This window comes from Salvia miltiorrhiza, chromosome 2, assembly GCF_028751815.1.
Source record: "Salvia miltiorrhiza cultivar Shanhuang (shh) chromosome 2, IMPLAD_Smil_shh, whole genome shotgun sequence".
Lineage (NCBI taxonomy): Eukaryota > Viridiplantae > Streptophyta > Magnoliopsida > Lamiales > Lamiaceae > Salvia > Salvia miltiorrhiza.
In genome coordinates this window covers 16605022-16619173 of record NC_080388.1, presented here as the reverse complement: position 1 = coordinate 16619173, position 14152 = coordinate 16605022, and the positions used below count along the sequence as shown (strand labels likewise).

Genomic DNA, 14152 nt, shown 5'->3' with positions numbered 1-14152 from the left:
AGAAGGAGAAGATCTCTTGCTTGTTCAGATTTATGTCGATGACATAATTTTCGGATCCAAATCCGAACGCATGTGCAAGAAGTTTGCTGACATCATGACCAACAAGTTCCAAATGTCCATGATGGGAGAAATGAATTTCTTTCTCGGATTACAAGTCAAGCAGACTGACGAAGGAATACTGATCAGTCAGTCCAAGTATGCCAAGGAACTGATAGCCAAGTTCGGTATTCAGCACATGAAATCAGTTAAGATCCCAATGAACACAAACCGGAAAGTTGATCCAGGTTCAGAAGGAAAATCTGTTTCTTCGACGAAGTACAGAGAAATCATTGGATCTTTGCTGTATTTGACTGCGAGCAGACCAGACATCGCATTTGCAGTCGGGGTATGTGCAAGATATCAATCAGATCCAAAGGAAGCTCATTTGGATGCAGCAAAGCGTATACTAAGATATCTCAAAGGCACACCCAATTTAGGATTGTGGTATCCAGCAGACGACGATATCAAGCTCACCGGATATTCAGACTCAGACTTCGGTGGATGCAAGCTTGATCGCAAATCAACCTCCGGAACATGTCAATTCCTAGGCAACAAGCTCATCTCATGGTTTTCAAAGAAGCAGACTTCAGTAGCCACCTCTACAACTGAAGCTGAATATGTTGCTGCCGGAAGCTGCTGCTCACAAATCCTGTGGTTAGTCCATCAGTGTAAGGACTATGGGATCGACGAAAAGGAAGTCCCAATCTATTGCGACAGCTCCAGTGCTATTGCAATCTCCCAGAATCCAGCTCATCACACCAGAGTTAAGCATATTGCTATTCGACATCACTTCATCCGTGATCATGTCGAAAAGAAGAATATCTCTGTGGAATGGATTCTCACTGCTGTTCAGAGAGCGGACCTGCTGACCAAGGCTCTTCCAGAATAGAGATTCAACGATCTGTGTGGAAAGATCGGTCTCATCAACCCTGAAGAGTGATGCTGTGTTTGAAGACTTTCTCAAACAGTCATGCTGACTGGTGGTCAACCAACTGCTGATTCTACGATCGCCGATGAAGAAAGCAATGAAGTCAGAACGCTCATCTGAAGAAGAAGCTATCCTGATGATTCAACCAGGATCAAGTGGTATCGACTGACTACGATGTTCAGTCGATCAGTAGTATTTAAAAAAGCTTACTTTTAAAATCAGTTATTTCAGTTCAGAGTTTTGAGTTTCAGTTCAAAATCTTTCTCTAACTGATCAGTTTCTTTCAAAAACTTTAATTGATTGTTGGAAAATGGAATATCCGAGAAGGACAAGAGTTTTTAAAGGGAAAATCTGTTTTGATTGAACTTGTCCTGATCTTTTGCCAAAAATCTTTCCAACACTACAACAAAAACTCTAATAGAAATCGCTAAATAGAAATCGATTTTTGCTAAAAACCGGTTTCGTAGCTCCAAAAACCGGTTTCTTAAATATAACCGGTTTCTATTTCAAAAAAATGCGCTGATAGAAACTGGTTTTTTACTACCGGTTTCTATCATGTGGTGTTATAGATATATTATAAAATCGGTATTCGTTTAAATATTTTAAACCGGTCTGAAACCGGTTTTAAAACATAGAGTATTAAAAAAATGAAAAAATGAAAGAGGTGAAATAATTACGTATAGTGTAACAGTGCCCTAATTCTCCTCCCTCGCTGCACACATCTTCCGCCACCATTCTCCCCGCGCCACCCAGCCGATGTTACACCTTCCGGCGGCGGCGCCTCCATCCCGTCATCATTCTCTCGCTGATTTCTCATTATCGACATCTCTCCGCACTCGCTGATTCCTCAGATTTCGTAGGAATTTGAAGTCCCAATCGCTGAAGTCAGTTCCACAGATGAAGTTTCCATCGCTGATTCCTCATTATCGCCGAAGTCTCCATCTCTGAAGTCTCTATCACAGAAAAGTGCGCCTCCATTGCCAAAGTCAGTTCCATAGGTATTTATTTGTACTTCTTTCTCTCAATGTTGCCTTTGATTTTCTTTCTTTAGTGAATGTATTTTTCAATTTTTACTTGTCAAGTTTCAATGTATTTCCATTCTCTAATTTCGGTTGAAGTCTTAATTAGAATGTAGTATTGTTAGGGCTGCAATTTGTTCTTTTTCTTTCTGCACCAAAATTGGGGAGTAGGCTTTCATGTTTATTTTTTCTGTTCTTCTTTTTTGTTATAATGAAAAGATCCTCTTTTTGTTCTTCTTTCTGCACCAAAAATTTCGAGTAGGCAATTTGTGAGGAAAGTTTTGAAACAGATATCCTTGTTCTCTATGAAACAGATCACCGCTGCTCTTGCTCTGCTGTGTTTCGTCGCTGCTCTAGGCTTTGTAGCTGCTCTCTGCGTCTTTCTCTGGTCCGTCGTGCTTCGCCGCCTCTAAGGTTAGTTTTGCTACTCTTGAAGGGGCTGCCCTTTCTATCTAAGTGAGTGAATATCATGTTGCTGCTATTTTTCTTTGCTATTGCTGCTATGTGTGTTGTGTGCAGTGTGTAGATGTATGCCATTTTGTAAATGTTAAAGGGTGATTCTCGCTAACTATGAGGACCCATACATATATTATATAGTTCAAAGCTAGGTATGAGATTTGTAAATGTACACCAGTACAGAAATTATGTAATTCTTTAACATACAAATTATGCAGTGTGGACCCAAATTTGAACCACTTTCAGCGACAATTCATTTACATAATTATATATTACTGGTTATTATATATAGTTTTAGCTTGCAACCAGTGCTGACTTATTAGGCAAATAAATCTTAAACTAGTGGCCTTTATATATAAGTTGTTTAGTTTATCTTATTTTAATCTAGCACTATGTTCTTAATTAGTACTAATCAATTTGATGCAGTACAGAAACTAGCTAACTCCTTTGAATGTATGGTTCAAATGAAATGAAAAGCCTAGTGTTATAGCCGACCCTTATCAATCTAAAACAAAAAATACTCCTCATGCAGTGTGTAGAAATTATGTTAAAGGGTGATATTTAGGACTGGTGATCTTGTACTCTCCAGAAGAGAATTGAGATGTACATTTTTTTTTGTACTCTCCAGAAGTTAGCCAAAAATTAAAATAAGTGGTGATTTCTTCTGGAAAAGATTTACAAATTTTATAAGACACTACTAATTATTGTGGTTCACAATATGATGTTATCTTGACCATTAAGTTTAGATTTGTTGATCCTTAGAACATAGGACATGTACCATCCACTAAAAAGGATACAAAATCGATCAATGAAAGAATGGAACGAAGAGCACAAGATTTAGCAAATCGACTTGTTGGTACATTGTCCAATCAATTTGTATTGGTTCCATGTAATGTGGAGTAAGTAAAAACTTATATATTATTTTCCAATGTTTAATACTTGCATGCACTCATTATTTGTCGTGATTACATTTAGTGAGCATTGGATTCTTACTGTGATCGACCCTCACAAGGAGGAGATTGGTATATTGGACCCATTTTATAGTGGTATTCATGATAGTACTTGGAAAAAAGTTATTGAATGGTAAGTCATTGTTGTTTTACTATTTCTTACTATGTATTTTATAATTTATTAGTCCTTGAATTAAACTCTTTATGTCTCATATATGAAGGGCGTTAAAGATGTTCAATGCCACGATGCAGAGGAAAGGAAGAAAGACACTAAACTGGTCAATACCTAAGGTATGTAACTTCATAAAAATAAAATAAATGATAAGGAATAAACTTTTCATTAACAATTTAATTTGAATGTAGGTTCCTAAACAACCTGACAACTCTCAGTGTGGTTTTTATGTCATGAGATATATGAAAGATATTATTGAGTCTGCTAATTTTGAGAGGATTAGCTCGCTGCAATTATTGGTACGTAATTATTATAATTATATCTTGTTGAACATATTTGATGGTTTGTCATATTCTTATGACGCATATCTATTACTTTACAGATCAATAGCAAAAGTTATTCTAGTGTGGAGATTGATGAAGTGCGGAGGGAGTGGGCTGATTGTGTTTTGCAGGTAATATGATCAAAGCTAACTTGGATGCAAAGAGGAAAGAAGACCATATTGAGTTTTTGAAAAATTGAGGCTTCAAGAACATTTGATTTTGAGAGTTGATATTAGATTTTGTCTTCCTAGAAACTTGATATTAGACTTTCTATTGTTATATTGATAGTTGAAACTTGGTGCGAGACATTGGAGATGATTGTAACGTACACTGGTGCTAATTGATTGTGTAATTCGATATTTGTTGTTATTAGTTATATATAATTTTATTTAAAAAATTGTTTTTATAGGGCCTACAAAATGTATTTAAAAATTATTTTTTTTCCTTTAATTTAGCTACGAAACCGCCGGTTTCTATAAGTGAATTCTTTGCGGTTTTTTTTATGGTAACAGACACCATTAATTGTTGTGCTAATAGAAACCGGTTATAAACCGGCTTCTAATATATCTTTCTATCAGCGCCCACTTATAGCGGTGTCTATTACCGCAAAAGACACCGCTAAAAAGTCACGCTAATAGAAACCGGTGTCATAAGCACTTACGAAATCGGTTAATAACCGATTTCTATTAGCGCCTTTTTTAAGACACTTATAACACTGGTGCCTAAGAAACCGGTCATTTTAGTACATAGTTAACCGGTTTCTATCAGCATTTTTGTTGTAGTGCAACCCCCTTTGCCTCTGTGATAAAATTTCTTGAAAAGCTCATTGACATGATAGAATGCAATGATAACTCTCAACTTTTTGAAGTCTCAGTCCCCTGCAGTGACGGCGGACGTGAATTTTTCTTCAAATACATTTTAGGCACAATTTTCGAAAAACTTTTCATCTTCTTACGTGGTACACATCTTATTGATTTATACCATGTTGTCTTCACTATTTTTCTGCATCAGCTAACAACTCTCCACAGCCTTCACTGTGAGAAAAACTTTCAATCTTTCCAAAAGTTGCAGAGAAAAATTGTTCCGACTAAAGGAGAAATCTATGACTGCAAAGTCATGGAGTGGAAGAATGACGCTCACATACTTGGTCTTCACCGGACCCTTCCACTGGATATCAACGTCTCTCCGATGTCAAAGTTTGCTCTACCCTCACTTGTATCCAGCGAAGCGAGTGTCTTCCATCCTCATGCCCGGCACATTGGCTTGAAGTACATGTCTGAAGAAGACAGACTTCACCTGGTTCTCAGGAAAGCCTCTCGCCTTTTGGTGAAGCTTCGATGTGGTGCAACAGCAATGAGCAGAAGCTCACTGCCATCCGGCGCAATATCGACAGTGCTAGTCCTCACGACTAACACTGATTCGATTTTTCATCCTCACTTTCTCTTTTCTCCATGTATGACGAGGCGCGTTTTGATATACTTCTTTTATCAAAGCCTCGCCATGCATTTCCTTCACTTCTTCTCCCCACTTCTCGCACTCCTATAATTCTTCTCTTCTCGTCTGTCTATTCTTCCTCCAGATTGTATGCATAGCTGCATCTCATGTTTATCTCTAACATGCTATGCATACTTTCCTTTCCTTCACCCTGCTCTTCTCCATCTCTCCGTCTCCATCGTTTCTCTGTCTCTCTTCTCATCTCTCCACCTCTCCACTGGCGTCCTCTTCCTTTTGCATCTCGGGATCACTTCTCCATTTCCAAGCTCTCCCACGAATGCTTGAGAATCGGAGTTGAAGTCCCATCCGATCATAGCTTCCATCACCAGCTCTCTTTTTGATGTTGCCAAAAAGGGGGAAAGTCAAAAGTCAGAGAGAAACCTTCCCTAAGGTTGCTCATGTCCTTTCTTTCTTGACTGAAGATGAGATAGCAAGGATCACCAGAAGTTGTAAGGATGACGTTCCAGTAAAGACCTCAACTCAACGAAAAACAAGTGAGAGTGGAACAAGCTTAGGAACATGAAGACACGAAGATAGAAGATGAAGATCAAGAAGTTCAAGGCGCAGCCAAGCAGACTGCTGGAGTCCATGGGTTTCTCATGTTGTTTTTGTTTTTCTTTTTTACTCCAATGTAAGTCTTGCTCTGTACCTAGAGTGATGGCTTATCAGTCTTTTATTAATGAAAAGAACTTCTTTTTTATCTCAACCTGAAGACACTGACTCTTTGTCCAGGCTCTGATTATGTTTTTTTGTCTTCTCCTTGTTCTGTTTTTAGAACTGTTTCGTTCTTAACTCTAAGTACAAGTTGTTAGGTTCTATTGTTAAGGGGGAACTGTTTTCACCCCAGGTTTAGAACTTGTACTGTGAGTTTAGTCTTTTTGTTGTCTAGAACTGTTGTGTGGTTTTGGCATCATCAAAAAGGGGGAAATTGTTGGGAACATTGTGGAATATCCTAACCCTTGTTTTGATGATACCAAAATTCATAGGACTTAATTGTAATAGATTAGAATTGCTTTGAACTCAAGTGTTAGAGTTCGGTTCTAGTTTAGCTTGCGGTGTCGAAGACTGAAGACTGAAGACTGAAGAACGAAGGACTGAAGACTGAAGACTGCAGATACCAACTGAAGTATCAGTTGAAGAATCAGTTGAAGACTGATTATGTAATGCGCGCAATGGACTGATACTAAAATCAAGTATCAGTTGAACATTCCTCCTAGGACTGATCTTCCAACGTTCAGAGGAAGCCACGTACTCACCAAGTACAGTCGCATTAAATGCAGAGATCTCAGGATATCCTTATCTCTGCAGAGGTCATTCCTATCTGGTGGTTACTTTTCAGAGACGTCACATCTCCTGTCCATCAAGAGAGCCGTTTCCACCCAGACAATGAACCTCGAAGATTGAAGCCTCAGCCCAAATTCGAATTTCTCTCCAACGGAAGAAATCTTGATGACGTTCTACGCCAACGGATCTATTCAAGAGTTCTCCTACAAATAGCACTCGAGGATCACTTCAACCTTCACCGATTCAACGACATAAGCTGAAGCTCTGTCGAAATTGCTACTCAGCCTAAAGCTTAATCTCCCCAAAGCTTGAATCGAAGAAGAGAATTCCAAAGCCAAAATCAGTCACTGCTGATTACACATATTCTCTTAGACCTTAGGCAAACCTCTGTTTACCCAGAAGTCAAACGTCAAACTTGCTTCAAAGAACTTGTTCTTTGTAGTGAAGTTGGCACTCGTTCAAACCTCCCCCCCAAAAGAGTGTTTGAGTGATTCGGAGTTCAGGAAGGTACTCTGACTCTGAGTGAGAAGTCTTAGCACGGGTTGTGCTGAGCAGAGAAATCTGACGCGAGTGAAGCGTGGGTCCTGAAGAAGGATTTTCTTCAGTGGTACGGTTGTGTGCACCCGGCAAGCACACAGTTTGGTTTGCAGTGCACCTGTTAAGCACTTGCGGAGTGGATTGTTGGTCTGATCAACCAACCGTGGATGTAGAAAAGGGTTTTTCCGAACCACGTAAAAGTCTCTGTGTTGTTTACAGCTTTCAGTTTTACATTCTTACTTGTGTTATTTCAATTGATAAACTGAACACTGATTAACTGCAAAGAGTAACCTAACAACCAACAACGTGCTCCACCAAGGCTATTGCGAAACTAAGTTTAATTTCTGCTGCGTATGATATCAGTCTGACTGATCTATCTTTTGATAGTCAAGAAGAGTGTTATCATCTCTGTCTTAGCAAACACGACTGAAGTCTTTACGTGCATCAGTTAAGTTCCAACAACTTAACTGATAACTCTTTACTGAAGAGCTTTCAGTATCAGTCGTCAATCCTGTTTGGTCAAAACTGTTTTCAGTAAAACAGGAGTCTGTTTTGCATGCAAAGTTTCGTTTTGATCTCTGATTGAGATCCATCTGATTGAGGATTTGAAAAATAGTCCATAGGTGTATTCCCCCCCCCCCATATACCTATTCGAGACCCTCTGGACCTAACAAGCCCCTTATTAAAAATAATAATAAAAATAATTATAATTTTACTATTATACCCTCATAGCCCCCATTTAAAGTTTAATATAAATTAATAAGTTTTCAAAAATTAATTTTAAAGAAGGTTACGTATATAATCTCAAAAATTTTATAACTCCAACTTAAATATTTCTAAATAACTTTTTATAGCCCCAACTCAAAGAACATCAATGGAGAAGAACATAAATATTTACTTTTCAGTGCCAATGGAACAAAACTTGATTTCACTAGCAAGAAATTAATTTCTTGCGCCGCCGCCGGTCCACCCCCAGCCCCACCGGCCGATTATGAAAATATGCTTCTACCGGTGGAACAACGCCGAAGATTCATTTTATGTTACGTTTCTGCTATGTTTTCTGTTTCTCGTGTAGTTTCCCGAAGATTCATTTTTTTTTCCTCAATGATTTAAGATTGTTTCAGAGGAGTCATCCAAATGAATATGATTGAATTACGAAGGGAATTAATTCTCTCTAATTGACATTCTCGAAACGTGATTATTTATCGATTTTTGGTATCTATTTTGTCGATTAGAGTTTAGACGAGTCATCCAAATAGCTGCATTTAGTCGATTTTTGGTATCTGTTTTGTCATAACTTTCATTTTTTGAACTCTCTCGTTGTTTGCAGTGATTTGTTGATATTGTTGGCTTAGTGTATAATTTTGTTGATAATTGTCACGACAAATCAACTTAATTGTTGCCTTGGAGCTTCGAGTGAAGGGCAAAGAGCAATCCGCCTGCCTTTCTCATAATGCTCCAAACACATATTGCTTTGTTGCAATATAATCGAATCATCGTTATCCTCTGATGTTTTCAGACATCTGCAACAAGGCATACATACCATATATCGCCATTGCCATTAAACATTCAATGTTAACTTTGCACTCAATTTCTAAGTATACATTCATGAAAATGTAATGCTGCATTTGTGTTGTTTGCGTGTTGCCACTGTTGAGTTGGGGGTTATACCGATGGAATTATTAGAGTTATTTATCAGTATTTTTAATATTACATTAGGATGGGGGCTATATGATTTATCTGTATTAGATCAGGATGCAGACTATATGATTTCTGTGAAAAAATTATACGTGATGTACTTTCAAATTAATTTTTATAGCTTATAATTTATTACAAATTTAAAATAGAGGCTATAAGGGTATAATTGTACAATCATAATTAATTTTATTATTTTTCTAAATAAGAGGCTATAGTGAGAAAATTGGGGGTTGTGTTTAAAATTACCCCTCCCCTAAATCGTGTGTTCTGTTACTATCCATAAAAGAAACTAGTGTGTAACCCGTCGAATTTCGACGGGACGGGAATTATTTGATGTTATAGTTTATAAATAAAAAATCCACCTCCTTTTCATAATATATTTATAAATGATGAATATTATTCAATAAAATAATTGTTAACATAACATATGTCAACGTTACATATCAAATTAAAATAAAAAATTAAATTAAAGAGGACTTTCATCCCTAACATGACTTAACGAAACGTATATTCGAAAAAATTATTTGCCACTTACTACTATTTGCCACTCATATCCACAACCCGCGGATGCCTGCCACCCGCTATGCGTCGGATACCCGTCACCCACTACCCGTCGAATACCGACCGAGACTTGAGAGGTAGGGGTGTTGTTGCTTCTCGGCGTCGACATCCTGCAATCAACCACCCAACAAATGCAATAAATCACCCAACAAATAAATCACCACGAAACTGTAGCAAATTTTAGAGAAAATTTCAACTTCTTGTACACTACTATTTGCCACTCATACATGCGACCCGCGGATAACCGCTACCCGTCGGATATCCACCAACCCACTATTCGTCGGATATCCGCCACCCGCCAGATACCCGCCCCGTCGGATACCCGCCGAGGCTTGAGAGGCAGGGGCGCTGCTGTTTCTCGGCGTCGACATCCTACAATCAACCACCCAAAAAATGCAATAAACCACTAATAATACATTTTCACGGCATGTTGATAAATATTTGTACTTGTATATAATATATATACTCATAATAGTCCAATATACTATAAATTATATGAACCCGTTTACGTTTACAAATATAATTTATTATAATAAATTGGCTATTCTTCTAAAAAAATTGAACATTGTAAAATTAATATCATTAATAAATAGTATAAATAAAAATATTAAAAATAAAGAAAATTCCACGTAGAATATTTTAATAAATTTTTATAATCAGTTAGAATGTGTATACTCGTGGTTAAATAATACTCCCTCCGTCCCAATAAATGTGGCCACTTTGGTTTTCGGCACGGAGATTAAGGAGTTGTAGATTAGTATTTTAAGTGTGTGGGTAAAGTAGGAGAGAGAATGTAATAAAGTGATAAAATAGGAGAGAAAATGTGATAAAGTAGGAGAGAGAATGTAATAAAGTGATAAAGTAGGAGAGAGAATGTGATAAAGTAGGAGAGAGAATGTAATAAAGTGATAAAGTAGGAGATATAATGTGATAAAGTAAGAGATTGAATGTGATAAATATTTCCATTTTGGGAAAGTGGCCACTTTTAGTGGGACAAACCAAAATGGAAAGGTGGCCACATTTATTGGGACGGAGGGAGTATATAAATAACAATAGACTTAAAAGTTGAAAATGTTCCTCATAAGTATGTTGATTGATGTTCAGACATATCTATAATGTATACACGTAGTCATTCCAAATTTTATTAATTATCTGAACCTATTTAAAATATAAATTTTTACGATACTTATTTATTCTTCTCAGTAAAAATTGAACATTATAAGTAATTATTAATAATAAAATAATATAAATATTAAAATTGAAAAAATATGATGTCTTTTATTTATAGCATTTATCTCAAAATATGACATTTATAGCAAAACTTTTTATTTTGCCAAAATTAAATTAATAAGTATTTATTATTTATGATTTTTTTAACTTGTGGAATCGCATGAGAAATGAATGTGAAATTCAAAATGTGTTAGAGAATAGTAAAAAAAAAATATTTCATGAACCATTTATTTGGTCAGATTAAATTAAATAAATTATTTATTTGACCAAACTTTATATTGATTTGAGAGAATAAAACGTACTTTTGAAGTAGGCAATACATAATTATACCTAACACAAGAACAAAACAAAAGAGAGAATATGTAAATTTCTATTTCAATTATCGGACACTTCAAATAATACATAAATAAGTTCTGGGCTGAACTTTACAATGCAGCAGCAAATGCAATCCAATTTCACAATTTAATATTTGACATTTGATCCTATGTTATAACAATCAACAACAATCATGAACTATACAACAATATTAAACTGATCAACAAATTAAACCACGTAGTAAATCCTCCAAATGGGAGAGATTAACAGCAACAACCCTAGCAAGAATCAAGTAGATTCAATAAATCCAACTACTCCTTTTCTTTGAGAAGCTGAGTATGAATAATGGCTTACTTAGGAGTCGGATCAGGTGAAGGAATGTCTTCACTTTTCGTTTTGCTTGGAGAATCATCTGGGTCCGAGTTAATTGGACATACAGAGGCAAACTTGTAGAACTTGCATTTCCAGAGCTCCTCCATAGGAGGGTAACTGGCTTCTCTATTGCCCAACCAAAACTCGAGACATAACTTCATTTGAACCTTGACCAGATCATAGTCATACTCAAATTCATCTTCCCCTAATAAGGAATGATCTTCCTGTAACTCGTATCTGTTTAAGGAAAAGCACGTCTTATAACAACTTATGTGATGGAAACTCTAAACTAAAATACAGGCAACAGAATTATGCATGAAGAAAATGTTGAAATCTAATTTAACAGGGCATGCACCCATAATAAATTAATAAGAATATGGGAAAAGTTTATACCAAATGAGAGACTTCCATTTTCATCCCATACTTCATTCACCAAGAACTGACATCATATACGAACTCCAAAGAACCCAGCTGAGTTATCAATTTATTTTGATGCAAAACGACAATATGTTTTGGAATAAGAAAATTAAGCCCAACCCATTGACACTGCAGAAAGACAAATCACTCCAAAGCTAATGCAAGCTCACCTCAACAATAGCTGGTCATGAGTCATAGGCAGCGAGCAGCAACTATTTTCAAAATACCGTACCACGTCGCTCAGAGTCTGCATAAACAACCACATGAATGTGAAATTAAAGTAAGTTTAACCCTAATAACTTAATCTCATACGCCACCGTTTTTCAAAAAAATAAACACATTAAGATACTTTTCAAAGCCCAATAAATTTCACCTGTCATTTGCAAACATATCAAAATTCAATGTTCTTTCTATTAAAGACAGCTTTTCAGTAATTTTCTTCACTCATCATCACTATATTTTCCTGAGCAATCAATATATCTTAGAATTGGATTCAAGCAATATCAGATCTCAGAACATATTTTAATGGCAGATTTAAACATGATTCATACCAATAGCATACATCAATCGCCAAAATCATAACTCAGAACATATTTTAATAGCATATTTAAAAATGATTCATTCCAATAGCACACATCAATCGCCAAAATCAGAACCCAGAACATATTTTAATGGCAGATTTCAATATGATCCATTCCAATAGCATACATCAATTGCCAAAATCCACACAATAAACATGCTCAATAAAGCTGGAAACTTTTCACATTTGACCAATTTTAACATTAAGAATGGAAAATTATGGTGACTGAGAGAGGGAGAGAGATTACCATTGCAAGCCTGGGCAGATGGATTCACTGGAAACTGGAAACGATTTCCTGCAAAAAAAGAAAAAGAAAAAAGAATTAAAGTAAAAATTAACATAGCACAAAAAATCTTCAATAGCAGGAAGAAGAAGAAACACAATATTTAGCATTTGAACTAATTAATTTATAGGTGAAAGTCTAGGTTATAAAGTTTCTATTACTATTAAATTTTTACCTAAAAAGTGGTTGATTATATGTAAATAAATCATATGATTGTATATATTTTAATTCTTTCCAAAATTTATGTCTTCTAAAATCGACCACTAATCATTCTATATTTACAAAAACACAATCTTTCCTAATAGAATACTTACCATGGCTGACGTATCTGCTAGGGATAGCGGCGGACTGAGGGGCGGCAACGCCAACTTATCGAAGGAGACAGGTCGGGGCGAGGCGGTGAGGGCTGGAGTGCGACGCATCGATGCTTCTTAGCGCCTGCTTGAAATAACCCATCTCTTTTTTTCCCTTTCCTCACTATCTTATCAACCCTAATTTCCCTCCAGAATCAAGCAATCATTGAATCCCCTATCTACAACACAACAGAAAATTGAGAAAACGGAAAAAGAAACGGAGGAATTCAACATAATACGATTCCGAGAATCAATGAATTGTAAATGTATCGTTGAGATTCATTATGCCACAAGAGGAGAGGGGGAGGGAGATCACCTGAGAAATTCGAGGAAACTAAGAAATTTGTGCCTGCAATGAGCAAAAAAATATGAAACGAAGATTGACAAATATATGTTGCGGGTCAAGACAAGAGGACCGACGAAAAACCTTTAGTCCAAATGTGCGAGACACCCATTGACGGTGGTGGTGACAAGCTCGGGGCAGCCATTGGCGACGGCTGTGCCATGGCTGAGGTCAGCGGAAAGGAGAGCTTGTGTGGAGATGGGAGGGGGGAGATGCGGAGGGTGCCGGCGCGGCGCGGTGGCGGACGACAATGGCCGTGGTCTTGAGCCACTGCGGCCGTAGGGTTCTGTAGATAGGGGGAAGGGCAAGGGAGAATCGGGGATTGAGACGACGGTGGCGGTCTTCACCGTTACTTGTCGGGAACTGCAGGAAGGGAGGAGTGGGCGGATTGCATGAAAGAGAGGGAGGAGCGGCGATTTCGCCGTCCCCGAGGAAGGCGGCGGACTGTGTTGTGTGCGGGAGTCAGTCGAAGGCGATGATGGAGGTGACCAGTACGGCGAATTGAGGTGGGGATAGGAGAGTCGGATGTGAGAGAAAGGGGAAGATGAATTGAATTGCGGCGGGTTGAGAGAGTTGGAAGAGGAATTGGTTTTAGGTTTAGGGGAGAGACAAATATTGATTTTGTGTTTATAAAATAAAACAATCTACGTGGATGTAATTTGCCACGTAGGATGTATATTTTAAAGCTAGAAGCTCTAGAATTATAGCGATTTTGAATACTGAATTCTTAGACATGCCACATAGGATCTAAAATCAAGGGGAGGCCAGGAATCCCAAACCGTATTATATATTTGATGC

The 14152-nt window shown here is 37.2% G+C and overlaps 2 protein-coding genes across 7 annotated transcripts; one reads left to right on the top strand and one right to left on the bottom strand.

Annotated features, from left to right (window-relative positions):
- Positions 1-1638: 1638 nt before the first annotated feature.
- On the top strand, positions 1639-4193 carry LOC131011392 (uncharacterized). Of its 5 annotated transcripts, none has more exons than XR_009096884.1 (5): positions 1639-1965; positions 2301-2400; positions 3614-3683; positions 3756-3863; positions 3947-4193. XR_009096884.1 is itself a non-coding variant. In XM_057939202.1 (5 exons), exons 1-5 carry the CDS (start codon positions 3259-3261, stop codon positions 4025-4027), a joined length of 378 nt encoding a protein of 125 aa, XP_057795185.1. In that variant the 5' UTR covers positions 3190-3258; the 3' UTR covers positions 4028-4193. The 5 variants fall into 5 exon arrangements, 3 of the variants coding, with proteins under 3 accessions (XP_057795185.1, XP_057795184.1, XP_057795183.1); XM_057939202.1 differs by lacking the exons at positions 1639-1965; positions 2301-2400 and adding exons at positions 3190-3341; positions 3418-3525 and having other exon boundaries at positions 4019-4193; XM_057939201.1 differs by lacking the exons at positions 1639-1965; positions 2301-2400 and adding exons at positions 3190-3341; positions 3418-3525.
- A 6843-nt stretch (positions 4194-11036) lies between these two features.
- Positions 11037-13930, bottom strand: LOC131011393 (exonuclease V, chloroplastic-like). 2 transcript variants are annotated; one of them, XR_009096886.1, is made up of 6 exons: positions 13439-13930; positions 13328-13360; positions 12973-13190; positions 12623-12670; positions 11966-12042; positions 11037-11615 (listed from the first exon to the last, which is right to left on the bottom strand). XR_009096886.1 is itself a non-coding variant. In XM_057939203.1 (2 exons), the coding sequence occupies exons 1-2, from the start codon at positions 12058-12060 to the stop codon at positions 11357-11359; spliced, it is 354 nt and encodes a 117-aa protein (XP_057795186.1). In that variant the 5' UTR covers positions 12061-12601; the 3' UTR covers positions 11037-11356. The 2 variants fall into 2 exon arrangements, 1 of the variants encoding a protein (XP_057795186.1); XM_057939203.1 differs by lacking the exons at positions 12623-12670; positions 12973-13190; positions 13328-13360; positions 13439-13930 and having other exon boundaries at positions 11966-12601.
- Between the last annotated feature and the right edge of the window lie 222 nt (positions 13931-14152).